This window comes from Batrachochytrium dendrobatidis (assembly GCF_000203795.2).
Source record: "Batrachochytrium dendrobatidis JAM81 unplaced genomic scaffold BATDEscaffold_11, whole genome shotgun sequence".
Classification (NCBI taxonomy): Eukaryota; Fungi; Chytridiomycota; class Chytridiomycetes; order Rhizophydiales; genus Batrachochytrium; species Batrachochytrium dendrobatidis.
Window position 1 is genome coordinate 256,720 of NW_006281109.1, and position 26,535 is coordinate 283,254.

A 26,535-nucleotide genomic window follows, 5' to 3' on the forward strand; every position below is an offset into this window, starting at 1 on the left:
TATTCTACAAATCATTCCATAATGCCAGCTGTTCATCCAAAACAGAGTCTGGAAGAGACTGATGATTTCGATATCAACTCCATCGACTTTAGCGACTTGGAAGAAGAGTTTAAAGTTACTCCTAATTCTAGCTTTGAACAAATCATCATTCTTGATGGCTTGCCTGTCGTTGATGAAGCAAAGGCTGTCAAACTAACCAATGCCATTGGAAAGATCTTCAAGGAAATCAATGGTGGAATCATCACTGGTGGCATATCTATGCCCAAAGACAATAAGACCAATATGACTAAAGGGTGTGTTGAAGTCTGACTGGATCTGTTCTGTCTGTAATGCCTTGTTTCTAAATCTTGATCCCATTGCATCACTCTAATCTCTTGTTGACTTGCATCTCGTTGCCGTATTTCTAGATATGCGTTTATTGAATTCTCAACTGGTGCGGCTGCTGACATGGCCGTCATTCTTGGCAATGGCTTCAAGTTGGATAAAAATCACACTCTGTCTGCTATCAAGTTTGATGATGTAGAGATGTATGCCAATGTTCCAGACAAGTTTATACCTCCTCCAGAAAAAACATTTCAGCCCAAAGAACATTTAAAATCTTGGTTGGCTGATCCCAGATGTCGTGATCAGTGGGTCATGATCAAGGAAGATGAAGTCACTGTTTACTACAATAATAAGGCTGAAAAACCTGAAAAAGTCGAGAGTCGCATGGTAACCCATCTTTTCTATTTCAATTTTTATTGCTGACATATCTAACACTTTGTCTCCAATAGAAATGGACAGATTCCTACGTTGCGTGGTCTCCTCAAGGCATATACCTCGTCACCGTACACAAGCAAGGAATTGCTCTATGGGGAGGTCCTAGCTGGAATAAACTCTGTCGTTTTGAACATCCAAATGTCAAGATGCTTGAATTTAGTCCCAACGAAAAGTATGTTGTGACTTGGAGCCACGAGCCCTTTAAAACCCCAGAAAATGCTTTCCAGGTAATTCTCATTGGTTGTGATACTTGTTTTTTTCATTTGAAACGATCCATTTTGAGATGACAATACACATTTCTATTTGTCAATGCTTGAGATTTTAAAATCAAGATTGGCTATAGCTATATCCGAGTGTCTTGATCTCCATAATTATTTAATAGAAGAGGGATGATGATATTCATTGACTACGTTTTGAGGATAGTTGTGACTATTGATACCTGATCCCGCATTCTTGCGGTCGACTTGTGTTGTTTAGAATGATCCTAATAGTATACAGAACAGAGATCTGATCCTCTATATTCACTTGTTTGCTTGATCATCCACTTTGTGTGATGGCATGACTAACCCGTTTGATGATCCAATTGTAGCATTTTATTGTTTGGGATGTCAGCACTGGACGCCAGCTGCGTACTTTTGGTAATGAAGGCACCGGTATAAATCCCAACGAGCCTCGTTCAGGACCAGCTACCACCATCAAAATTGACTGGCCCGTGTTCAAATGGTCATTCGATAGTTCATATATTGCAAGAATGACTACAGGACCACAGGGCGGTATAAGCGTTTACGAACTTCCCGAAATGGGATTGCTGGACAAGAAGAGCATCAAAGTAGAAAACATCCAGTCATTTGATTGGTCTCCATCATCCAATCGCCTTGGATTCTGGACTCCTGAATCCGGCAACATCCCTGCGCGTGTGACTGTTATAGAAATGCCTTCCCGCAAGATCACTCGTACAAAAAATTTGTTTGGTGTCATTGATTGTAAACTCAGTTGGCAAAACGATGGTGCATATGTGCTGGTACAAATCACTCGCCAAAAAACCAAGAAGCAGACCGTGACTAGCTTTGAGATTTTCCGAATGAATGAAAAGGAGATTCCTGTGGATGTCGTCGAGCACAAGCAAACCGAAGATGTCATGTCTACTTTTTGGGAGCCTCATGGCAACCGCTTTGCCGTACTCTCCACCGAAGCCCAAAAAACATTTATCAATTTTTACGAAGTTGAACCTCATACAAGCACTTCGGCCAACATTGGCACCAAATTGCTCAAGTCTCAGGAAGTGAAGGGCATCAATCAAATCAGCTGGTCTCCCAAGGGTAGATTCTGTGTTTTGGCTGGCCTTCGTGGTATGCAGGGTGATCTTCAGTTTTGGGATGTAGATGATTTGACCATTCTCAACACGGGTGACCATTACATGTGCACTGATATTGAATGGGATCCCACTGGTCGCTACCTCGTAACATCCATTTCGGCATGGCGTGTTCAAAGCGACAACGGATTCATCATGTGGAATTTTGCTGGACAACAGATTACCAAACAAAGCGTAAACCAATTCAAGCAATTTGTCTGGCGTCCACGACCCAAGACACTGCTCAGTGCTACTCAACAAAAGACAATCAGCAAGAATCTCAAAGAGTACAGTGCTCGATTTGATCGTCAGGATGCTATGGAGACCAACAAGGTATCTCAAGAAGTTCAAGAAGAGCGTATTGCACTTTGGCGTGCGTGGATGGCATACAAGGCCAAATGTCAGGAAAAATACAACCAAGATCGTCCTACTCGTATTTCTCTGTATGGCGGTGTTGATCCTGATATCAATAGTCGCCAATCTGAAAATGTCGAAGAACTTGAAGAATGGATTGAGGAGATTATTGACGAGACTGAAGAAATTATTGATTAAATATGATCTATATGAATTATCTCTTCTTTTTTACTATAATGGTTTTGCAAATAGTATTTGAATCTAGACCATTGGTTTAGTCTAGATCTTCTGTAACGAATCATGCAATACCAACTTTTATTAAATACATTGAATCTATAAGTTGATCAGAGCTGATAGAAATGCTTTTTTGACTAAACCGATTCATCATCATCAGTCTTGTCTCGAGGTGATCCATTCAATCCACCATATTTTTTCTTTGATCGTTGTTTCTGTTTAGCAACTCGTCTATGATGTTTGTCAAGTTTAACTGCCAGTTTGGATACATCTCCATTAATCTGCTGATCCAGTTTCAGTAGCAAAAGCTTTCTTGCTTCTCTACGATTGGATGCAAGTTCTCTGAACCTTTGTGTCTATACATGATGGATCGTTGGCAAATTAGTTGTTGTCAAGGCAATGCATTATCAAACATGAATGTATAAACTGGATTGGATTGATATACAAATTACCTCGACAAATAATCCCGTTGGTGTATGCCATAACTGAACAGAATGTTTACACTTGTTAATCTTCTGACCGCCTGGACCAGATCCTTTAGTAAACTTTTCGACCAAATCAGTTTCAACAAGTTGTACTGGCAGTCGTTTTTTTACTTCTTTTGGTACTTGAGACTGAGTTGGTTGAATACTCAAAGTTGCTGCAGAGGTTTGTGGTGGAATAGAATGTTGATTCGATTCAGATACAAAACGAACAGTTGTGAGTTGTTGCCATTTACCAAGAATGGTTTTTGTCAATGTTGACTGCATCGTTTGTTTGATGAGCATGATGTCGAGTATTGAGTTAATCTTGACATTCTGTTCAAAATCGATAGAATTCAAATTTGAACCAGTTTCTCATTGCATCGCTTATTTCTATTTCGTCACTTTTATTCTTGCTGTCATGTCGAGCATTACATGATTTTCAACCAAATAATATCAAACTCATTGTTTTATCCAATACAAAAAGGCATTATAGTTTTTTATTCATCGTGTTGCAACTGTATGCATGTAAAGTGAAGTATTAGGAACTCGACGAATGTTCAATTTTTTTAAATATTGAATGACTGGCATCAAGACAATCGCTTCATTTGACATGCAATTGTATGTCAAAGTGGAACCAAGACAATCAACTCATTTTACACGAATGTGTTGAAAAATGATCCAATCAACTTCACCTAAACTTTAAACATTATTTGAGGCGTCTTGGACTCTCATGAGTTTTGTACGAGTGCCTGCACCAGTGCAGATTCAAATCGCACCAAATACAAGCACAAGTTATACCGATCAAGCTGAAGGTCAACTTTGGGATTTACACAATAGACAACCTACCATCATAGACCTATTTGGGTTGGGTCAAATCCAGTCATGTGTAGCCTTCAAAACATGTCTCATGGGAATACTCATGCTATGGACTGGCGCAGTCTTTTATGTGGTAATCTAAACATTATTATCTTGAAATGCAACACATTGACTCAAATCCCTAAACTTGTCTTGTTCTATCCAAGTCAAACTCAAGTCTGAATCTATCATATTACTGTTTATATTTAACAGCTTTGGTTACTACAGTTTGAAGAAGCTACTATGGTGAATGATACGCTTTCCATTCCAGTTTTAAACAACACTTATCTCGTAACAAATAGCAGCCATGATGCTTCACATTTACCTTATTCATGATATACTACACGGTTGATGGTGAGTTGGGTCTTGTATGAATCAGTCATACTATATTGATCTTCTAACATCAGATTTACAATAGCTAGTAATGGATGGCTACATCCTCACTGTTTTGGTGATCATTACATAACAAAGCAGAATGATTTTAAATACCATCAATATACAATTTTATCATGGCTGAAAATACTGTAATCTCGAGTTTATTTCTAACCAACTGTATGTGACACAAACCAGCTTGGGGTATAATTGAATATAACTACTATTAAAAAGTAAAACGTGTACATGGCGTTGACCAAATAGTCTTGCTCCTACAAGTCTCAGTCACGACCGTATCCATGTGAAATGAAATACAAACACGAGAAAAGTATATAATAAACAGCCAATCCCATGAAATCCTTGATTTATCAATCTCCAATTCTCCTTTGACTCGAATATTGGATGACTGCATGAAAACAACAGTTGCATTCCTGAAACGTGCAATCATTGTTTTTCTGAATTACGATACAAACGTACGAGTTTTCAAGGTACAATAGAGACGAATTGGATTAAAAACATCAAAATTCATCATCTGGATTACCATACATGGATCTGGTGATTGTAAAATGCACGGTATACCAAAAAAAACTCCAGTTCAAAATGATGGTTCGATTTTGTATGATGGAAAATGCTTTGAAGAATTGAGAATGCTCAAGTCAATGTGTAGTAAAAGAATGCAACGGATATTCAACCATATCCATTCCAAAATAGTCAATGCAGAATAAATACAAGACTGCAGCATTCGTGACTCATTACATGCTGCCATCCTGTTTGTGATTGAAACTATGAGTGAATAATGTACCTATAAAAAACTTCCAGAAATTGCGTATGCTAGCAGATTGGTTCTCTACTAGATCGTCTGTGAATGATTGGATATGCTGGGCAAGATACTGCCGACAAGGATCAGATACAAGTTTCGATAAAAGAAGCAATTTTGTACGAATGTCAACAGCCTCGCTAGCCCAGTCCGCATTTTGGTTGGAAGCAATAAACGAATCGGATATGAATCGTTGAATGTTCGCCAGCAATTTAATCAGATGCTTGACATATGCTTCAAATATAATGGAGTGGGTTGAACTCAATGATGCTAGTAGCCACGGATGAAGACTCCAAAGACATACTTGTCCACTTTGTAGATGTTGTGAAAGAATCCATTCTTGAAGAATCTCGACTATTTGGGCTACTATTGAAGGTTGAGCATAATGATACGTCTTTGATTGCGAAATTGGGTGCGATATAAAGCGTCCTAATTTTAATGATTCTGGCGGAAAGAGCATCATGACTGCAATAATTTCCTGTAGTTATTGGTCAATAGAGCCAATTTTCCATTAACACGAATGAACTCGAATCAAATAGCACTTTTACAAAAACCTTGAGCATAATCTTACCACTAGTTCGGAAGTTGTAGCATGTGGCATGAATTTATCAAAAAAGCTGTATATGGTTTGCTTCAGCTGAAGCTGGTCTGCAGATTCAATCCAATTGCATTGGGAAATACAAGTGGAAAATTCAGTCAATAGATGACGGGCAGCTACACGACTGAGTATTGTATTTGGATGAAATCGATACATAAACTCGACCACAATCAAGTCTGCATGGCTGATGGACAAAAAACTCTCGTCCAGCAGCGCATTTCTGTAGCTTTTGTCAGATAATACACCCATTGGACCAGAAAATACTTGATATCGATCTAAATGGAGTTTCACCAAAGATTTTTCCAAATCAGAAGAATGGTTTGAAACACACTGATATTTTGTTCCAGAAATCAATCGATCCTATTTAAAGATGTGTCAACATTTTGTTTAAATTGATTCAAAATTAACTGTATGCTTTACATCACACATCTCGAAACAGTATTTCCAAAGCAATAGCTCACCTGCAACAAAGATTTGAACAGGATTTTAAAAGTGGGCAGTAATGGCTGTGTTTGTGCCATGTAGAGTTTCAAGGCCATCGACCAGGTTTCTTGCAAGATATGGGCAGGCGTCCATGGATTTAAAATAATTTCTACCATAATAAGAGGTTTTAAATACAAATTGGATTGATTCGACGAGATGAATGATTGATCTGAATCAGGCTGGCTGAGGATTAAATTACGGTTTCTAGATTTGTACTTTAGCTTGAGTGGTGCTCCAAGATGAACATCACCTGCTATTGACCACAGTTTGTCGTCGGATATTTGGCTAATAATTAATAAAATTACATTTAATACACAGTACTAGATAGATATATGATTATACAGATTGAGGTGCATGTCCAAAACTAAATGTTTTTATTAAAATGCAATTGTCTACTGACATTCTTTCAATACAAACTATCCATAGAATACACGATGAAATCTACTTACCAACCCGAAGCGGATTCTGCAAGCAAACAGATCTTGTGCAGAATGGAGACAGATAGTGTTCGAGCTTGGTCTGTGGAACATAAACGAAAACAGGACATGAACTGTTTAAGCAATTCATCACAATGTTCTGGTTGAAAGGCTTTATGAGCGCTGCTCATGAAATCCAACCGATTAGTTGATAATTTGTTTGGCCAAATGAAACTGAATTGATTTGGTCAAAGTATCGCATCACGTGATATTTTGAAAGTATTCGACCAGTTGTCCAACCTGATATTTCAAGAGCATCTGAACAGCATTCAGTACTTTTATTGGTGTTAGTAAAATGACAGACTATGACACCGCGCAAAGAGATGAGAGTGAATATGACACAAAAGAGTCGGACGTCTTTTCTAGCAATGCACAGACTCTAGGCAATACTCAAGGTCGAGCGAGTGTTGGATTCAAAGACCAAGTTGATGGTACCAGAACCAGCGCTACAGCATGGTCACAAAGTCAGTCCAAGTTTAAAAAAGATGCTGGGTCATTTGTTTCAGAAGACACAGATTTTCTTTTGGCCAAGTCGTTTATGAACACCGTGCCAAATGGCAAGACATTTAGTCTTTACGACCATCTTGCAACTATTGTCAATCATGTCCTCCAAACGCGCTCTCCAGTCGCGTTAGGTAAGCATACGAGTCTGGCACTTGAAACAGGACCACCCATTTTGTAATGTGTTGCAACTACTCTTTGTAATGCTGCGTTGGTTTGAACTTTGACGAGTCAACCCCAATTCCAACTACTTGTGTATTTATCCAACTAACTGAATCTAATACACTAGATAATTTTGAAACTTTGTCTGCCGACTTGAAGCGCAATCGGTTCCGTACTGAACTTCCAGGAGCACCAACTTCCCTGAGAGTAAGTCCAATTTGTAAACCTATCCTTGTTGTCATGTCAGCCAGTCTTTAACGTCGATATTGCCTTTGTAAACTAGGAAACTATTTTTCCTTCAGGCAAAACTGAACTTGCCAAAAAGCGTGCTGGGTTATTTTATGTAGGTTTTGTATTTAATTTCTAATCCCAACCACGTAGCACATGCCAATATAATGGATATGTTCTCTACAACAATGCATTCATCAAATTTAGAGACAAACTCCAGAAGAGGCAGCAGAAAAAGCCAGTACTGATGTTGGGGAGATTCCAGATATTATGGATCTTGCGAATCTTTGGGAATGGGCAGGAGTAAGTGATGTTCAATTTCCAAGCTGTACTATTTTCTTTGATGGTCGAGTTTGTATAATTGAAGGCTTGGTTGATGTTGATGCATGTTCAAATTCTTGTAGGTTTCGTTTGGAAAAGAAGAAACTTTTGTGCTATTTCTTTCCATCAAAAAACTTGTGGAAGAGAAACCTTTAAAATCGGTTCGACTTTGGGGCAAAGTATTTGGAACTCATGGAAACTATATTATTGTCGAGGCTGAGATCAAGGAAGGCTCGGCTGATGAAGACGACGCAATCGCCAATGCACCCCCAATCTCTAATGCTGAGATGACAGAACCCATTTCCGCCAAAGATAGCGATGGTCAAGAAAAGCCAGATACAAAAAATAAACTTGCAGAAGAAGCCGAAATTGGACTGCCCAAACCCAAAACCAAGCCAGTGAAACCACTTACCAAGGAAGTTCGGGTTGGCGTCAACAAATATGTGTATTATACCACACCATTTGGTAAAGTTTTTATCACCCACTTCATATAAACCACTGTGTTGTATTAGCGATTCTAACATGTGGCCAACTTTCTAGCTGGTGGCCCATGGACTCGTCTTCCAGATGTGATTCCTGAACTTCTCCAGGCTTCTCGTAAGATTCACAAATATTTCACTGGAAATCTGTCTGCCCATGTAAGTCTTTGCACAATTATTCTATTCGACTCGTACAAAAACCAACGCATCATATAATTTTAAATAACTGGACCTTTAGATTTCAAGTTATCCTGCATTTCCCGGTACAGAATCACATTACCTCCGGGCCCAAATTGCCAGAATTTCATCTGCCACAGTACTAAGTCCCAATGGATACTATATGGTTGACGCCGAAGAGGCAGAAGGAGAAGAAAGTCAAAGTATGTATTTCAGCTATTCAACATGTATATTATTTATAATTAAAAAGTCAAATTCAGTAAGCTTCTATAAGCATATAACGCATCGAGTTGTAAACTAATTCAATATATGCATGGCTGGCTGTGCTTGTTATTTCATGTAGACGGTGCTTCTATTATCATCAATCCTGAATTTGAAGGATTTCCTAATGACCAACTTATGAATCTTACTAATTGGGTTCACCATGTACCTTACATTCTTCCCCAGGGTAAGGTAGGTTGGGAAAACCCAACTGCTCGTGTAGAGAGTGCAGAGGGTGACGATGAACAACGCGATGACGAGGATGCTGGAGATGAAGGTGGCGATGAAACTGTTGAGCCAGAGACAGGTCCAGCACTGCTTACTGCTATCTCTGGTGACGAAGGTACATGAATCATTTAAACTATACCATTTTAGGTCTACTAGATTTGATTATTTTTCATGTTATGCAGTGATATTAAGCTAATCATGATCTGTGAGATATTAGATCATGGAGAAATTCCATCCTGGTCTTCAAGAGTATGCTCCAATTTATCGCCGAGTAAATTCTCACCCGTAATGCTTCGTAGTAATCGATGGCCAGGAGCAGTTGTTGTTGCATACAATGACAAATTTGCAAATATTTATATTGGTGATGGTATCAAGGATCTTGGTCATACCTCACATAGATTTGTTCCGCCTCGCCTTGGAGACATTCAAAGGGAATATTCAGCAGGAGAAAATACCGAAGAAAACACCGATCCACTTAATGAGCAACTTGATCCTACTGTAGAGCAAGAAAAGGAATTTGATGACGAGAAAAAGTCAAAGGACTTGGTGGGGAAAAAGGATGGAAGCGATAACGAAGATAATGCCGACGAGGAAGCAGAAGAAGATTAAGTAGTATGTTTTAAGCTCAGATTGGATGAGTAATAATAAATCAAGGATTTAGTTGAGTCAGAAAAGTAATTGGTAGTTTCAGGTATGTTGGCGGACTGTCAAACGGACTGAAACTTGACAAATGAAACAAATTGATTCAGAGTATTACGTGTTTCAATGAATTTGAAGCAGAGCTTGGCATCGGAATTCACACGAGAATCTTATGGATGCCAACTGAAGATGCTTGAGAAGGATTCAATGAATTGATGAGTCGAAACTTTTACTAGTGTCGAGTCTTGAATGAATTCAATAGTAAAACTCTACGATAATCACAATACAGTTTTAATTCATTAGTAATAAATAAGCTTATTTCCAACATTTCAATAGAGTTTTACAAGTAATTAAAATACATGAATTAACACTATACAGATTTAAATGCAGTTGAATGATGAAACCTGATCGTGGCGTAGAGATTTGAATGCAAGTCAAACCTTGACATTCAAAGTAAAGTTGATTTGCTTAGGTTGACTGATAACAGAGTTACCAACGCAGCAAGTCCATTCAACACTCCCAATGACAAGCTTAAATACTGTTGCTCATATTGAACAGCAACTGCTATCACTGACTTCCACTCACAATGGATTGAATGCTTCGCATTTATCTGACGACCCGATGTTTTCCAATAGTCATGATGGGGTTTATAATTATTTGAATACAACTGTCAACGATAGTGATGACGATGAAGAGGATATTCCCATTGGAGTTGCTTTACTTCGTTTGTCTTGCGAGTCGCAGCCAGCACAACCATCTTTTGAATCATCCATCGCACATGTCCATCGCACTCCATATCCACTACAGACTTGCACATCCTTACTTTCAGTATCTTCCTCTACATGTACACCCACATCACACCCCTCTCCTACTTCCAAGTTGTCTCTATCTATTACTACCCCTGGCTCCGATCCTGTCATGTCTGCCAGCACTCTAGTCCCGCACTCTCCGCTTATGGCTCTGCTTGATGAAGAGCAAGTGTCGCTAGCGACATCAGTGCGTTTGCGTGAGGCTGCTGCCGAATTTGTTGGATTAGACGAACATATGTATTCATTGGCTCCGTCAGAGTTTAAGATCAGAGCCGTTACTCAAAAGGTAGAGCATTTGGCCGCAGAGATTCGAGGAACAGAAAATGAAGCGGCGTATCTACAGAACCAACTGTGAGTTATGCTAGATTTGCATTGTATATTTGGTAGTGATTAGAAATTTAAACTTTTGTTTATCGAATGACAGGGAACGAGAGCGTCTTAGTTTGAATAGTCCAGTAAGTATAGATTCTTGGTTTAAACCATGCATAGCTTGTTTTACTGCCACATTCATGGAACACTTGTATCTTGCTGTGTTGCCTCGTCTGTTTTGGAATAGACAATAGTTGAATATTCGTTGCACTCTACTACACATCGATCACACTGCTTGTTCAGCAGATACAACATCCATCTTATCTGATGTGAATTGGCACTCATCACTTTATGAGATGAACTGTTTATTATGTATTTTGTCTGGCATTCCATTCTGAGTGAATACAGCTGTAATATGCTTAATCAATTACTAAATATTGTATAGTTTGTAACTCGAGCAAAAAAGGCAGACGCCGCAGAGGAAATAGATCGTATTATTATCAAACAGGCTCATGTATCTGCTCATATGAACACTTTAAACTCACAATACCAAGAATGGTCTGCTACGGTATGCCAAGTGTTGATTTTTCATATGCATCTTTCAGTGTACTGCTTTCTTGCTATATTATATACATACTAAATGCGTTTGTGGATACTTTAGAAAACAATGGTCGAGCACAATATTTGTCGTCTCAAGCACGTTCGAGATAGAATGCAACTGCTTTTTGAGCGTGTTTTTAATGAAACTCGCAAAGATTTCCCAATAGAAGCGCATTTGGCAGATTTGGTACTCGAGTCTCAAGCCAAAGTTGCTGCACTATCAGAAGATGTGGGCTTATGGGATATTGTTCGATGTATACTTCAGCGTATGAATTCTGCACTAACAGAACGATGGACTAAATTAAAGCATTTGAATCCTGTTGAACCTATTTCTGATGAAACTCCATGCATATCTGGTATGATGCTGTTTCAGAGTGTTTATTGTAGTTTGATATATTACTGACAGTTGACATGGTTTGACTTTACAATAGAACTTCAGTCTACTTTGGATAATATTGAGCTTGACTACACACAAGCGAGAAAACTTCAGCCAAGTCTTCCACGGTTTCCTGCTACTTCTAAACGAAAAATGATTGGGTCAAATAGAACACTGGTTGGGAAAATTATGATTCAATGTTAGTATCAAACATTCGACTTTGGATTGGATATTTGCAATGATTTGCTGACTGTCTATTTGATGCAACCCAAATTATTAGCACGAACACGATCTGTGCAGGATATTGGACGACTCGTGTATGATATCCGCGCAATATATAGTCAGGTTTCATACACGATTCAAATGAGACAGATTCATTTACAGGACATGACACTCAAACTCAAGGCACATCAAGCGACTCTTACCCACGAGCGCACGAGAATTCTACAAACTGCAGTTTTGGCTCGTGATCGTGAGCGTGCACGCCGGACTGATGTTCACAGTGATGCCTCTACTGCTGCTGAACATGATGATGACTATCCTCCTCCCTATAGCCCGCCTGGATACAATTTTATCCAGTCTTCATCAATGGCGTACGGATCTGCTTCTTGTGACACTCTATCAAGGCATGCACATATTATACCAAATGTCCAACGAGATGAGACCCATGTCTCATCTCTAATAATTAATCCTGACAATGTACACCATGAAACTATTGCTACTGATGATGGTTTGTCAAGTAGTGAAGATACTGTAAATTTTTCGCTGGTACATGATACCGCGAGTGTAGAAACGGCCAATAATTCATTTCGCTTTGACACGGAGACTTCTGAACAGATTCAAATGATTGAAGACGATGATGATAATCCTATTGGACTTTTGCTTGGTATTGAATGCCAGCGTCAAGCCTCGCAGCAGTCATGCTCAGAACCCTTGGTCGTTTCACCAACCTCTGTAGTAAATTCATCCACATCTCTTACTCAACTGTCATGCAGAGCATCGAACCATCACTCTACTTTTGCACGCAATCTGATTTCTGATCCAACTACTAAGCCACTTTTATCTGAACCCACTTGCTTGCCAACATCCACACAAGAAGGATATGTTGCATCTTCGCAAGTTTGCTTATGCAATTATAGAGATAGCAGACGGTGTAGTTTACCGCTTTCATCTGACCATAGTGCGTCACTCTCTATGGCTTTGCAGGATTCATCATTGCAAGCAGACTCTGTTGTAGGTAGTAGTCTTGGTGATGATATACCATTGAGTCGATCATTTGAACCATCGAATTCAATGGGTGGCAACGGACTACGAGGTCGTATACACTGCCGATCATTTACTACGCCTGTGGGATTGATTTCTAACAATGGTAGAGGCGTGGATGTACATGAAAGTGATGTATCAAATATATAAAACAATTTGAAATGATTCAAAGCTTTTTAGACAAGTCATTGTAATACACTCGAGATTTCGGACTGGAATATTCCGCAAGAGGCTGAATAGAAAAAGGGGTTCAAAACAGATTGATTTTTGCCTTTTTGTTTTGTGGGCGTTTGAACAGTTGTCGCCTGACTATAATGGAAACACGGACGACTAGACCATCAGCAATCAGCAATACATTGAGTCAAGAGGACATACGATCAACCAAAGCAAGTCCTAGTACTGTTTATAAAGAATTGGTAGAGTCATCACACACACCACTAGCTGGAGCTACAATGCAAACAACAGAGCCAGCTAATGGCATTCCAGCCAAGGTATTCAGGACGACTCCTCCAACAGCAGCACTTCCACCAAGGCCTGTTCAACTAGAGTCTTTGTCTGAATCCAACACAGAGCATCCTGTACCAATACTCTCACAACAGCATAACATGGCTGGTTTGTCTGGAACTAGGCAGCAGAAAATACAAAATGATCGTCGTTTTGAAGCACATGAAAAGCTTCATAGCCAAGCATTGTCAACTCAAAACAAGTTGGATAGACAGCCCAACCCTACAAGCAAATCAGCAGTTGAATTGGCTTATCATCATGATGGACTTGCATCTTCTAAACATACGACTATGAACATGAGGGATGCATCGAGAGACTTTCATGGCTCTGACATGATGGCGCCCAATTCACCACTTTCCGGATTTCAATCCGAAAGACTCGCGCAGCCCCACCCATCTCAATCATCACTATCAGTGTCGGACCTTTCGACTCCGTATGAATCTCAACGACCTTGTATAGGTGTTTCTCGTCAGGGAGCATCTCATATTATGCCACCATTTTCATCTAATCAAAGACCTGTACCATCTTTTATGCTCAGTACCTATCATGACCATCCAAATCATTCTACACTGCATGCAACTGCCATGAATGATCCAAATCAGTATGGTGATGCTGGTTATCTTCAACGTTCAGCCATTCCAAACTCAATAAGAAGACCTTCTGTTGGATCGCATATGCAATCAGAATACTCGACAATGATGGTCAACAGACCTAGACACAATGCAAAGGCACCACTCAAAATTCTTTCAAATGACGATGACAACAATCCCAGTCACAAAACAGGAATTACTCATATGAACAGTGATGCTACATTAGCCTCTACTGCCTCACTCAGTAAGCATCCTATATACAGTGATGCTTTTATAAATGGTGGTTTGGATGGTATTTTATCTCAATCCAAACCACAAGCTCGAAGATATTGCTATGGAATGTGCAGTTGGATGGGATGTGTTGCTTCAATCATTGCTTTTTTCGTCTTGGTCATAGTCATTGGGGCACTTGCATTTGTATATACTCCTCGTCCATTGACCATCAAAGCAATTGGTGCATCTCAAAGCATTCCTGGCAGTGTAACTTATTTGAATCTCAACAACGACACAACTCCGGCAATGGCTATGAAGGCTGGAGACCTCAACTTTGTTACTAAACTAGGATTGGGATTAACTATCCAAGTGGAATCATCCAATATTTTCAATCTAGTCTTTGAATCAGTAGAGCTATCAGGCAGTCTGATATCTTTGGTGGATGGATCAACACTTCCCACAAGCTCGTTGTTTAATATGACTGGAAGTGTTGCTGGTGCATCGGTGCCCCAGGGTTCAAGCACATTCAATATGCCAATATTCTTTTATTGGTCCATCAATGCGCCATTGAACAGCAGCGAACCTTTCACTTCAGCCCTTGCCAAATATTGCAGTCTTCCGCCACCATCCTCCACATCCTCGCTTTTGTCCGGTGCAGATACCATAGATGGACCTCAAAACAGCGATTCTATTGTGGCGTCCAAATCCAACACCTTGCAAGTCAACTACACTCTTGTAATGCACAAGAAAATTCTCTTTTGGAATTATGCTCCAGGCATTTCATCTCAAATATTGCAGATTCCTTGTCCATCGCAGTTTGGTGACTTTTTGATGACAGTACAAAGTGTAACTAGCAGAAACAATTCAACCGCTACTAACCCACCTCGTACAACTTCAACCACTGTTAACCCACCTCCTGCAATGCCAACCACTGTCAATCTACCTCCTACAATCCCAATCATCGTTAATCCACCTCCTGCACCATCAACCACTGTCAATCTACCTCCTGTAATTGTTACATTTACTTCTCGTCCTACGTCTGTAGCCATGGTGACATCGCTGGCAACTATAATGGATTCTTGAATCGATCCGCAAAAGTGAATTTGTTCACTATTAAAATAGATGATCTCCAATAACTTATGTAGCTTTTTGCTTCAATAAATATAAATGTATTCTGATCAAAATATATGTAGATATAGTGTTGAATATATACGACTGGTTGAATAAATGCCAACACTGTCAAGATGAACAGTGTAGTTGATCAACTGGATAATCACCCGATTCATTCATTACAATCCAAACCTTGAGTTGGGTTGCTTTGATATTATCAAACCTCATTTTATTCCAACATTTTAAATACAGTTTAAAAGAACGATTGCACGTTTGAGGAATAATTGTTTTCATGACAATCAATTTAACAAGTTCAGTCGACACAATAATCGGTAATGTGATGAGAATTATTATTTTACACTTGTGAATCTGCGTGAATACGACAGTAAAAGCTCAAGTTTATCCCTTCAATCCATCCATCAATGTCGCACCCATTCAACAACCTGGTCGAGATCTTATCAGATTCATTCTCTCCTGCTGTGATTCTTACTGAGAATACTCAAGATTCTTCTACAAACAAGCCATCTTACTGCAAATTATACTATTCTCAGCTACGCACTCATATTCAGCATCTTCAACAGCAAGAGCCGTTTTCCCATCTTCAGCCTGGAACTGCAGTCACTTTCCTACTGTCCAACTCATACGAGTACATTACAGTCTTTTTTGCAATCCTTGCACAACGAGCAGTGGCTAATCCTCTCAATCCAAACTATACGGTGGATGAGATCTTGTTTTATTTGCAAGATGTTCAACCCAGCGTAGTGGTGGTTGCCAAAGATGCTGCCAATGTGGAAACTGTCAAACAAGCAGCTTCAAAAGCCAATATTCCTGTATATGAACTGAGTATGCAAGTGGTTGCTGTGCATTCCAAAGTGACCAGCACTAACTCTCGTTTCAAACATAAGCTACGCTCTCCTAACAACACTGCAGCGTCTATTCAACACGTTGATGTTGTGCTGGCAACACATAGATTGGGATCTACCATCGCATCATCAGAATCCCATAAATTAAAACTATCCAATCTGCGTCAAACATACTCTCTTGATGATGTGGCTCTCTTTCTTCATACAAGCGGTACAACTGGTAGACCGAAAGGTGTCCCTCTTACTCACAGAGGCATTCTTGCATCTATGCGTAATATTGTCGATGCCTACAAACTTCAACCCACCGATCTCTCTTACTTGGTCATGCCACTCTTTCATGTTCACGGTCTGATTGGTGTGACCTTGTCTACCATGCTGTCGGGTGGAACTGTAATAGTTCCACCTAAATTCTCTCCAAAACGATTTTGGGTAGATGTGGTGGGTTTAGGCGCTACATGGTACTCTGCTGTTCCTACAATCCATCAGATGCTATTGATCACAGCAAATGAAACCTATCTGGAACATAATGGCAAACTGCGTTTTATTCGTAGCTGCAGCTCAAGTCTGTAGGTTTTAATGTTTGGATCATCTAGGAAATTGGTGATTTGTAAATTAACTTTTGACTTGTTGTTGATACATGTAGTGCTCCTGCCACTATGCTCGAATTGGAGCAGCGGTTCCACGCTCCGGTTATCGAAGCGTATGCCATGACAGAAGCCTCGCATCAAATGACAGCTAATTTTCTTCCTCCTGGTATACGCAAACCTGGATCGGTTGGCAAAGGTCGTGGTGTCAATGTACGAATTCTTGATGACAATGGAAAAGAGTTGTCTGGAACTGCTGTTGGCGAAGTGTGTGTTTCCGGACCCAATTTGTTTACAGGTACAATCTCGCCAATTATTCAAAGTGGATCTTATACTTGAAATCATGCATTAACTAGTATGCTGTATTGTTTGATTGTATCAAATAGGATACCACAACAATCCCAAAGCAACTGCAGAATCTTTTCACATTGATTCCAAACACCAGCGATGGTTCCGCACAGGAGATCTAGGTCGCATGGATGAAAACCGGTTTGTGGTGCTTGTAGGTCGCATCAAAGAACAAATCAATCGTGGAGGAGAAAAAATATCCCCTGTTGAAATTGACCAGGTTTTACTGCAACATCCTGCTGTGGCCGAAGTGGTTACTTTTGGTTCTCCGAGCAAACTTTATGGACAGGAAATCGAAGCTGCAGTGGTTTTGAAAAAAACGGGCAATGAAAACAAGGTTACTACCGAAGAGGATTTAAAGGTATTTGCTAGAAAATCACTTGCGGCTTTCAAAGTTCCCTGTAAAATCCATATTGTCGATACCATTCCAAAAACTGCTACTGGAAAAGTTCAAAGAAGGGTTGTATCAGACCACTTTCAAAGTCTCGCGCTCCATGCTAAATTATAACCTTTTGTCAAGACCATCTATGCTATCGATTATGTAATGTTGCTTTACAGCTGTATTCACAAATGAAACACTAAATAAGCTAAAATACATAATAAACAGCCAGTTTCATGACATGATTGTTATCAATTACTGGACAGCATTGTATCATGAACTGTTTGACAATTGAGTGGTCTTTTTCATAGTGACTGACATGCAAACGACAGATATACTTGCAAACCATGTAATCATTGGTTTAAACTCGAGCGTGAATGTACAAGTTGTTAGCACACAACCAAAATGAGTTGAATTGACAAGTCTAACCTAATATCTGGATCTCAATAAATCTGGTAATTGAGCAAAATAAAATGAATAAATCTGATTTATTGTCAGCATTTTAATTCTACTCCAATTGTCATCTGACATACGAGTATTACCCGACTAAATATTCGTAGCCTCGCTGTATGGAATAAACTTGACCCATAGTTAAGATACATGTCTTTAATTTCTATTACTTTAGAATCCTTTATTCTGTTATCCAAAAACATTCAAAGCGAATACAATTCTTGCCCAATGTACTTTTCAGTGAACTGGGTTTAATTCATATATGATGCGGTTGAATGAACGTATTCATCGTTCATGTCTGTTTCATTCACATACGTATATATCTTGCATTCATCATTTTCGCTTTTGGAAGGGCTGTAGGTCGAGTGGTATATATCTTGTGACGGATTGTGTGATTCCCATAATCGAGAATGAGACCGAGATCGAGAATGGGATGTGATTGGGTCTGAATCGTTGAATATCGGCATTTGACGAGTATCGTACTCGGTATAACTCGGTTCAGGCTCGGGTTGATCTTGATACTGTTTTATACCCAACGCGCCATATATTCTTGAAAAGTTCAAACATTCCTCAAAAGAAGTTTTTAAAAACAAATCTAAATGGTGATCTACAATACCAAAGTATAATATCAATATCATGCTATAATGAATCAACTGTGATGTTGAGGGAGGGTGTCAACAGTATGTGTATGGACTCGAACAAGGTATTACCATATACGAATTGTTTTAATCGGAATGCGTAGGAAGTGGATTGATGCACATTGACGCCTAGGTGTGTAGCCAATAACCTCCAGTTGGGAACACCATCTGCACCTCCATGAAGAGTAATCAGATACAGCAACAACGTCATGGACACATTTTCACCCCGAAACCGTGGTGGGGCCGAAAATGCTGCAATATGCTTTCCACAGGGTATGTTACAGGTTGACGAGGTGGTTGTAGGGCAACTCGGATACGTTGTGTTATGAAGCCGATAGTGGTGCATGTGAAGAAACCATATGTATCTGCGACGAAGTGATACGTCTATTTCCGGATCCGGTATAAATTTAACTGCAAGGTTGGAGTAGTCTTGTGGAGTGGTATCAGGAGCCAATGTCGGATTGTTTGTTTTACACTGACCTGTGGTATCAGTCGCGTTAAATGGACCAGGACTAGGTTGGTGGGTGAATGAAGTACATGGAGTAGGTTTGGGGTATAAAGTGGCTTGGCTTGGTGTATCTTCAGTTTTGTTTTCAGTCCACAACAATGGGTTGGGATTATCAAGAGTATTGGTCGATAAGGTGGATGGACGCATATTTGGGTATTATAGACCAACAGGTTTATTTTTTCAATTCGCTAAGCAAGCAAAAGGCAGGATAAATAGTTTGACAGCTTGAAGAGTAGAAGCAGTAAAGGATAACAGTATATAAGACAGAGACTATAGTGGTGGAACGTCAACCACATTTATATTTCTTCACACGTCACATTGTATGTTTTATCACGACAACCTCAAGAATGATGGATCATATTGTTATAATATCATGGATAGACAAATGGGAATGACTGCTTCACATGATTCAAGACTACCTCATGTAATTAATCTAAAGGAAATATATCGCGATACGAAGTAGCGCTTTTCAGTTGAATTTGGCGGAGTTTCTGCTGGCTATCATGTTTATATATTTTAAAGATCCCTGAAACCCAACATGTCTTGTCTGATAAGCCAGTTTTAGCTACATATCCACACGCGAAAAAGTAAAATAGTAAAAGTTCATCCAAACATCAACAGTTTATTCAATAATATATTTTACAAGTGATATTTACTATTAAGCCAAAATAGTAACTGTAACCATACCTCGATAGCAACCATGATGTCTGGAAAACAAAGTAACTCGAAAAATATTTCTACAGTTGTAACGGTCTAATTTGTATCGATTTGCAGTGTATATACTGCATCTCAAATATTGGCGTTTCTATTGCTTTGAATAGTAATATGCAGCTGTACTAACAATGAATTGTATTGGACTCCATATATGTGAATGCATCATCTAGTTTATAGCGCTTTTGACGAGCAACGAATACAATTAAAAACACTAAAAAAACAGCTCAAGGCATGGGAGCATCAGTTTTTGAATGAAAATGGAAGAAAGCCGGATAAGCAAGATATTGCCGGATTTGAAGATATGGGTAAGATTGTCAATCACTATCTTTGGGATTCGTGCTGTATGTAATACTGTCTAGTAGTCCATCACGTTCAACCGTGTTGGTTGAATTATTAGTGGAGCAGCCACGATTGGTGTTCAATATGTAGTATTTGGTTCAAAACTTGAACGCGCAAATCATGTTTGGTTTCGTATCGTCTGTAGTCAGTTAGTACCTCGTACAGAATCGCTTGCCAGACCTATTCTAACTAAAACTATACAATACTTGCAACTGAATTAGCCAAAAAATACAAATACTATGCCAAACTCAAGGTGGCAATGGACAAAGTCGATGCACAGCGTATAGCAGAAGAAAATCAAATCACCAAAACTGTTTCGGCCGCAGATATGGTGCAGTTTGCTTCAAACGCATCTATACCAACCCTTGATCAAGCAGCACAAAATGTAAACGAGAAACCCCGATTGGATACGAGTCAGTATCACCGTGACTCTATCAGATCCGCAACATCAAATGCTTTTCAGGAACTATCCAGCAGCAGACAAACAATGGATCAATCTAATCCAGATATTGCTGCAAGATCGCCAGTCAAAGCATCTGTGCTGGACAAGTCATATTTAGTGTCCAAAACAATGTCAGGAGAGAATACAGAAACAAGCCAGTCTCAATCACCACTGTCTTCATTTGCAGCCCAAAGCCTATTTGATTCAAAACTATCATCGTATGCTGATTCAAATGTGCTATCTATGACCGCGGCTCCAACTCCCATCCCAATAACTAATAGACCAAAGACCAAAAAAACAGTCGCTGCTGGTGCAATGAAAACTGCTGATCTTGGACAAAATATCAACAAGTTTTCCAACTGGACTCAGCGACAGCAAGCTGTAGAACAACCATCCGTTGTGACGGATGTTCAAAACACAATGTCTTTTAAGCCCAAAGGTATCTAGTATTGAGGAATTCATTGTTGCTGATCAAGCTCGAAAAAGCATGGATATTGATGGCTAATTTTTAATGTAACGCCAGATGACATTTTAGACATGTTTTCCAAGGATCCAGGGCATGCGATTTTAGGAACTCGTATTGATGATGATCCGCGACCCAAGCATGCGGATACAGCTGGTATGACGGATCTACAGGTGCAGGATTTCATTAGTCGGCGTTGTCAAATTATTGCCAATAAAGAGCTACCTGCAGCATCTACTTTACCAAGAGGACGTGCTGTTGCGTTACCACAACTGCCACAAGAATCAATCTCTACTGAATCCTCAGTGCAGCTAAAATCCGAGTTACAATCGCCCAAGATTTTACTTCAGACTCAAACAGCCAAAGTGATTTGTGTTGAATCGACAGCATTTGCTGATCCAAAGCTTTTAGAGTCGCCTGCAGTAACACCTTTGACGCCTCGAGCCGCGTTTTCTGCAATATCCGATCCATCCAAACCGCCTTTACAACCTTTTTCAAAATCAGATATACCATCACCTGATGATTCCAAGTATCCATTAGACTCTTCGGCTTCTCAAGTAGTAAATCTTCAGCTGCTTCCACCAACCAGACCAGGATGGTCCGAAATAGAACGCCCTATAGAAACCTCGCCTTTGTCAATTTTTAATTCAAAATCCGACCAAATAGAATCCCCACTGCAAAACTCTTCAAATACTACATCGTCTGCTTGTGTAGACAGTTTGAAAGATCTTTCTGCTGAGAGTGACGATAAACTCCATGCGATTCAGCCTATTAGTCCAACCCTCATAAACGGATCTTCAAATTCCATGAATGCTCAATCTTTATCACCCATATCACCTGTAGTGAATATGCAAAAAATGCCATCTTTAACGGTCGAAAACTATTTTCTGTGAGTTGACTGTTTCTGTGATTTGCATCCTTTTGTATACGTTCAACTTTGGTCTGCTATTTGTACTTTTTTTAAAAAAACATGTTGGATCACTTTTAATACAGCTTAATTTTATACTAACCTGATGCCTTTGATGAATTGAACCGATTTAGACGACTGCCAAAAGAAGGCGTTCTTCGATGTCGACTGACACGTAAAAAGAATCTACTAGACAAAGCCAACCCAACTTACTTGTTATACAACGAACTAGAAGACAAGTTTATGCTTAGTGGGAAAAAAAAGTTGATATCCAAATCTGTGCATTATATTATTTCTGATAGCTCAGAAGACATTAGTAAAGACTCGCCACACTATCTCGCTAAACTCAAGTACGTGATTCAAGGCTGAAAGCAAAAACAGCATATTGCAACAGATTTTTTGCTAATTGATTTGATGCTTGAATATTGAAACTAACAATGTAAATAACACCAGGGGAAATTTTAAAAGAAATAGTTTTATTATGACAGACACACGCAGTGCCATCAAACAGCGTGAACTGACTTGTGTCAACTATGTAGGCTGCAGTATGGCTAGATTTAAACTGAAATACACATCAAGCATTGAGCAGAGTGGAATAAGCTAGCTAACCCTATTTTTAATTGACAGAGTAAAAATGTGCTTCCTCGCGAGCTTCAAGTAGTTATCCCTGCACCTATCATTGATGAAAGTGCAGTACGTTGTATGCTTGATCTTTGATTTTCAGCATCTTTATTTAAAATTCCCATTGCACGTTTTCTCGTGTAACTGAATATTTTATGTTGGTATATAGGAGTCTGGATTTTCAACAGATATTATGGTGGATGTTAAATCCAAAAACACCAACAAACTCTTGTTTCTTAAAAACAAACCTCCAAGATGGAACGAGCAAACTCAATCCCACTGCCTTAATTTTGGTGGTCGGGTAACTCAGCCGTCTATAAAGAATATGCAGCTTATTGCAGAAAATGATGGTAGGCGTATGTTTAAAATGCAAACACTTGTGACAGAATAGATAACTGTAATGTGTGATGGTTTCAAAATGTAGAAAATCATATCGTACTTCAGTTTGGTAGATGTGGACCCGATCTGTTTACTCTGGATGTTCGATGGCCAATGACACCCATTGAAGCATTTTCTATTGCTCTCACGACTTTTGAGGCTTATGATAGCACTTGATTCTTGATATCGGCTTATTTGTAAGACGCGAGAACTTGGATTTACAGTCGTATTCACGTAAAAGGAACACTATCTTGTAGTCACTGCCTCTATTTTGGTTTAGAATAAACAATGGTTAAATATATATTGCGTTTTCCTATTAGGTAGTCTCGATTCTTCAACAGTCATTGCACGATATAATTAAATCATTTTTTCTTTTGGTGTAACCATATATTGTACGATTTCCAGATTGGTCCGTCACAATCCAAATATTGGGTTTGACTATTTTGATGTTTTCAACCAAACTCTTTTTTGTTGTATCCTAGCATATCTTATGTTTTCAATCCAGTTCAAAAAGACAAGATTGTAGAAATGCAAGTTGTTTCCATACCAATCACATGGTTACTTGCAATGTTTGATTTGTAGGAAAGAAGAGTTGAGGATTGAACAAATGAAGAGTGCACTTGAACTGTGATGTGATTGAACATTCGTTAAATTGTTTATACAAAATATACACGAGAGAAAGACCAATGAACTTTGAAGAGCACTGTTTAGCGATGACATCTTTTGTGGTGCTATATTTTACGTGCCTCTTTGCTGTGGGTATATCAGCTTCGTCGGTTGATTACGGCCGTGATAAAAGGGACGAAAATGCAAAAAACAGCATTTATTTCAGTAACCCAACTTTGTCATATTTGAAGCCATTTTGATAGCATCAAGCAGATTGCTGTTGCAGCATTCCGGATGCGAACGCTTTTGGTTCATAAAATTGCAGTTGTTTCAGACTAGCGTACGATTAGACGAAACACCAAAGCCCGCGTTGGAGCAAACCAACACCAAGCTCAGCAAGCTCAGCAAGCAGTCGCCGCTGGACCAAATGAGACACTGTATGAATCGAGATAAGCAGCGGATATTTCATCAAACTAGTCGTGTCAACAAACCAGACTGTCACCATGGTACAGGAAATACGATCGATGGATGATCATGCCATTCAAGTCAACAGATAAATCATCTACCAATATTTGCAGCATCACCAAAAAAGCACACCTTCGGACCAAATAAACCGATTCTAGCAAGTGTCGAGGCAGTATCCATATCTCAGTTTCAGTGGATCCCGTATCCTTGGCACTTGCTCAAACCCCGACTCTACAAACCGAGTATTATGACACTATGTGATTGGTATGAAGACAACAGTTGTATTCCTGAAATGGTTTTTTGAACTAGAAGCGCGAACGTAAAAGTTTAAAATATATAGCAAATGAGTGTGTTGACAATATTGAAAGTAAAAACAATATATGGATTACAGCGAATAAATATGGGTTTAAACTTGGTGATCATACAATATATGGCTATGCCAAAAAAAGAGCAATCCCAGCTCAAAACCATAGTTTGGGCACTATATGATGGGCGTCATGTTTATTGGAGGATTGAGAATGCTTATTGAAGAGATGGCCAATATCTAGTAGAAAAGCGGAAGTAATATTTAGCCATTTTTATTCCAAAACAAACAAGAGGCTCTGGCCGCGGGACAAATACAATGCTTCGTTTTACGTGAATATGGCTGCAAACTCGCCATCCTTTTCCAAATGGCTTTTGCTTTACAATGCTACGCCTATCCCGATCGTTTATATTGCCCTAAAACCACTAGTAGCCTCTTTGCAATATCTTGTAAAAATATGAAACACTCACAAGATATGCAAACCGTAGCCGCTGAAGTTAAAGACAGCTGCTGATTGGTGATCATTGTATGTGGTACCGTTGTATTTCCTTATGAGATTACAAACAAGAAACTGGATAAGCTAGTTTTTTGAAAACCAATCCCGAGTACACACGGAGGAGCCGGACCCCTGTAAAGCTTGAGTTATTTTAATTTTACAATAGTTTTATTTTTATTTAAACCATCGTTTACAGCCCAACTGTATCGACCAATCTCATTGTATTTTCACTGGGAATCGTGTTTCAAAGCGGCTTAACGGCAAATCTGTCCAACCACATCTTTAGCAACTCTTCCCTCGAGCGGATACTTCCTTTTCAATCTCACTATTGCTATTGATTGAACATGGACTCCTTTGCTACACTTCCAACTTCACAAAAGCTTGAATTCGCTTCCTGCACCACAAGCCGTTCATTACCAACTGACACTACTCGCAGCTCTGTTCCTCTTTCTGACTGTAAAGCCCAGCGTAGGAAACGAAAATTAGATACGACTGAGTTCGACTTGAGGGAGATGATCGTGACTGATCCATTGACGATTTTTGCTAATATAGGTACAAACAAACTGCCAATATGCACACCCATGCCTTCTCCTACGATCGAGCGACCCAAATCTACACTGCTTCCAAACCTTTCCAACTAGAATTTAATGAAGCGACTATTTATAATGACGACTATAACCGACATGAATCTCCATTTACCAATTGCAAAATCTACCCGAGTAATAAGCTCCTATGCATGTATATTGTCCCCAAATTTTGGCGTGCAACTTATTCGCTGGTACAACTCCTAGCAAGTAGCCTTACCAGCTGGCAGCCATACATTTTTAGTCAACATTATGTATTTGATCTATACATTTGTTGGCCTCTGCCTCTACCGAGCGGCGCACTCAGCTGATATTAATTCAACGAATAACCCTTGTGGCCTTTTGCTGAGCGACTGTTTTGGGCTTCTTTCAACCAAGTGGTCAGCAGATTTGGCAGTTTAGGGCTGCTTTGCGATTGCAAAGCAGCAGCACAATGTATTGAAACCCGGAAGCTTATACCTGTATCTGGTAAAATGAAATGTGAATGGATTAGAAAGCACCAGTTTCATGGCGAGCGATAAAGGGATGAAACGGAGATAAAATGAAAAATTCTTAGCAGCCATCACCATGTCTTATTATATGCTTGGGATGGTACTTGCATAAAGCTCATTCAACTACTTTTATGTATGGCTGGATTTGCTTTTTTGTTTGATTGCTTTTTTGGTGATGCTGCAAATATTGGTAGATGATTTGTCTGTTGACTTGAATGGCATGATCATCCATCGATCGTATTTCCTGTACCATGGTGACAGTCTGGTTTGTTGACACGACTAGTTTGATGAAATATCCGCTGCTTATCTCGATTCATACAGTGTCTCATTTGGTCCAGCGGCGACTGCTTGCTGAGCTTGCTGAGCTTGGTGTTGGTTTGCTCCAACGCGGGCTTTGGCGTTTCGTATAATCGTACACTAGT

General features: G+C 39.4%; 10 protein-coding genes across 10 annotated transcripts; 6 read left to right on the forward strand and 4 right to left on the reverse strand.

Moving 5' to 3' along the window:
- Positions 1-54: 54 nt before the first annotated feature.
- BATDEDRAFT_17457 (translation initiation factor eIF3 core subunit b) lies at positions 55-2,680 on the forward strand. Its single transcript, XM_006680954.1, has 4 exons — positions 55-293; positions 408-711; positions 774-986; positions 1,349-2,680. The coding sequence occupies exons 1-4, from the start codon at positions 259-261 to the stop codon at positions 2,660-2,662; spliced, it is 1,866 nt and encodes a 621-aa protein (XP_006681017.1). The 5' UTR covers positions 55-258; the 3' UTR covers positions 2,663-2,680.
- A 90-nt stretch (positions 2,681-2,770) lies between these two features.
- BATDEDRAFT_90766 (uncharacterized protein) lies at positions 2,771-3,482 on the reverse strand. Its single transcript, XM_006681199.1, has 2 exons — positions 3,151-3,482; positions 2,771-3,054 (listed from the first exon to the last, which is right to left on the reverse strand). The coding sequence occupies exons 1-2, from the start codon at positions 3,463-3,465 to the stop codon at positions 2,836-2,838; spliced, it is 534 nt and encodes a 177-aa protein (XP_006681262.1). The 5' UTR covers positions 3,466-3,482; the 3' UTR covers positions 2,771-2,835.
- Positions 3,483-5,141: 1,659 nt separating this feature from the next.
- On the reverse strand, positions 5,142-6,894 carry BATDEDRAFT_90947 (uncharacterized protein; the record flags this gene model as incomplete). Its single annotated transcript, XM_006681200.1, has 4 exons — positions 5,142-5,684; positions 5,778-6,164; positions 6,266-6,572; positions 6,737-6,894. 4 exons carry the CDS (start codon positions 6,892-6,894, stop codon positions 5,142-5,144), a joined length of 1,395 nt encoding a protein of 464 aa, XP_006681263.1.
- A 132-nt stretch (positions 6,895-7,026) lies between these two features.
- BATDEDRAFT_35750 (uncharacterized protein) lies at positions 7,027-9,790 on the forward strand. The gene is made up of 9 exons (XM_006681083.1): positions 7,027-7,398; positions 7,554-7,633; positions 7,710-7,769; positions 7,862-7,957; positions 8,059-8,440; positions 8,516-8,613; positions 8,693-8,834; positions 8,975-9,235; positions 9,338-9,790. The coding sequence occupies exons 1-9, from the start codon at positions 7,059-7,061 to the stop codon at positions 9,727-9,729; spliced, it is 1,851 nt and encodes a 616-aa protein (XP_006681146.1). The 5' UTR covers positions 7,027-7,058; the 3' UTR covers positions 9,730-9,790.
- Positions 9,791-12,536: 2,746 nt separating this feature from the next.
- Positions 12,537-13,280, forward strand: BATDEDRAFT_37291 (uncharacterized protein). Its single transcript, XM_006681112.1, has one exon. The coding sequence runs from the start codon at positions 12,697-12,699 to the stop codon at positions 13,264-13,266; it is 570 nt and encodes a 189-aa protein (XP_006681175.1). The 5' UTR covers positions 12,537-12,696; the 3' UTR covers positions 13,267-13,280.
- A 288-nt stretch (positions 13,281-13,568) lies between these two features.
- Positions 13,569-15,506, forward strand: BATDEDRAFT_35752 (uncharacterized protein; the record flags this gene model as incomplete). Its single annotated transcript, XM_006681084.1, has 1 exon — positions 13,569-15,506. One exon carries the CDS (start codon positions 13,569-13,571, stop codon positions 15,504-15,506), a length of 1,938 nt encoding a protein of 645 aa, XP_006681147.1.
- Positions 15,507-15,955: 449 nt separating this feature from the next.
- Positions 15,956-17,836, forward strand: BATDEDRAFT_13423 (uncharacterized protein; the record flags this gene model as incomplete). The annotated part of the gene is made up of 4 exons (XM_006680943.1): positions 15,956-16,424; positions 16,530-16,962; positions 17,040-17,278; positions 17,367-17,836. 4 exons carry the CDS (start codon positions 15,956-15,958, stop codon positions 17,834-17,836), a joined length of 1,611 nt encoding a protein of 536 aa, XP_006681006.1.
- A 572-nt stretch (positions 17,837-18,408) lies between these two features.
- BATDEDRAFT_26830 (uncharacterized protein) lies at positions 18,409-19,450 on the reverse strand (the record flags this gene model as incomplete). Its single annotated transcript, XM_006680997.1, has 2 exons — positions 18,409-18,764; positions 18,868-19,450. The coding sequence occupies 2 exons, from the start codon at positions 19,448-19,450 to the stop codon at positions 18,409-18,411; spliced, it is 939 nt and encodes a 312-aa protein (XP_006681060.1).
- A 724-nt stretch (positions 19,451-20,174) lies between these two features.
- BATDEDRAFT_90997 (uncharacterized protein) lies at positions 20,175-23,344 on the forward strand (the record flags this gene model as incomplete). Its single annotated transcript, XM_006681137.1, has 8 exons — positions 20,175-20,322; positions 20,578-21,237; positions 21,322-22,150; positions 22,303-22,518; positions 22,622-22,703; positions 22,796-22,861; positions 22,959-23,139; positions 23,214-23,344. The coding sequence occupies 8 exons, from the start codon at positions 20,175-20,177 to the stop codon at positions 23,342-23,344; spliced, it is 2,313 nt and encodes a 770-aa protein (XP_006681200.1).
- Positions 23,345-25,369: 2,025 nt separating this feature from the next.
- On the reverse strand, positions 25,370-25,860 carry BATDEDRAFT_26832 (uncharacterized protein; the record flags this gene model as incomplete). The annotated part of the gene is made up of 2 exons (XM_006680998.1): positions 25,370-25,675; positions 25,843-25,860. The coding sequence occupies 2 exons, from the start codon at positions 25,858-25,860 to the stop codon at positions 25,370-25,372; spliced, it is 324 nt and encodes a 107-aa protein (XP_006681061.1).
- Between the last annotated feature and the right edge of the window lie 675 nt (positions 25,861-26,535).

Bases quoted from the DNA above. Each gene is read 5' to 3' on its own strand.
- BATDEDRAFT_17457 (XM_006680954.1), top strand. From the start codon at position 259: ATGCCCAAAGACAATAAGACCAATATGACTAAAGG. The intron at 294-407 runs GTGTGTTGAAGT...CCGTATTTCTAG, and splicing joins AAGACCAATATGACTAAAGG to ATATGCGTTTATTGAATTCT. The intron at 987-1,348 runs GTAATTCTCATT...ATCCAATTGTAG, and splicing joins CCCCAGAAAATGCTTTCCAG to CATTTTATTGTTTGGGATGT.
- BATDEDRAFT_90766 (XM_006681199.1), bottom strand. From the start codon at position 3,465: ATGCTCATCAAACAAACGATGCAGTCAACATTGACAAAAACCATTCTT. The intron at 3,055-3,150 runs GTAATTTGTATA...CATCATGTATAG, and splicing joins CAACGGGATTATTTGTCGAG to ACACAAAGGTTCAGAGAACT.
- BATDEDRAFT_37291 (XM_006681112.1), top strand. From the start codon at position 12,697: ATGATTGAAGACGATGATGATAATCCTATTGGACTTTTGCTTGGTATT.
- BATDEDRAFT_35750 (XM_006681083.1), top strand. From the start codon at position 7,059: ATGACAGACTATGACACCGCGCAAAGAGATGAGAGTGAATATGACACA. The intron at 7,634-7,709 runs GTAAGTCCAATT...TTTGTAAACTAG, and splicing joins GAGCACCAACTTCCCTGAGA to GAAACTATTTTTCCTTCAGG. The intron at 8,614-8,692 runs GTAAGTCTTTGC...CTGGACCTTTAG, and splicing joins CTGGAAATCTGTCTGCCCAT to ATTTCAAGTTATCCTGCATT.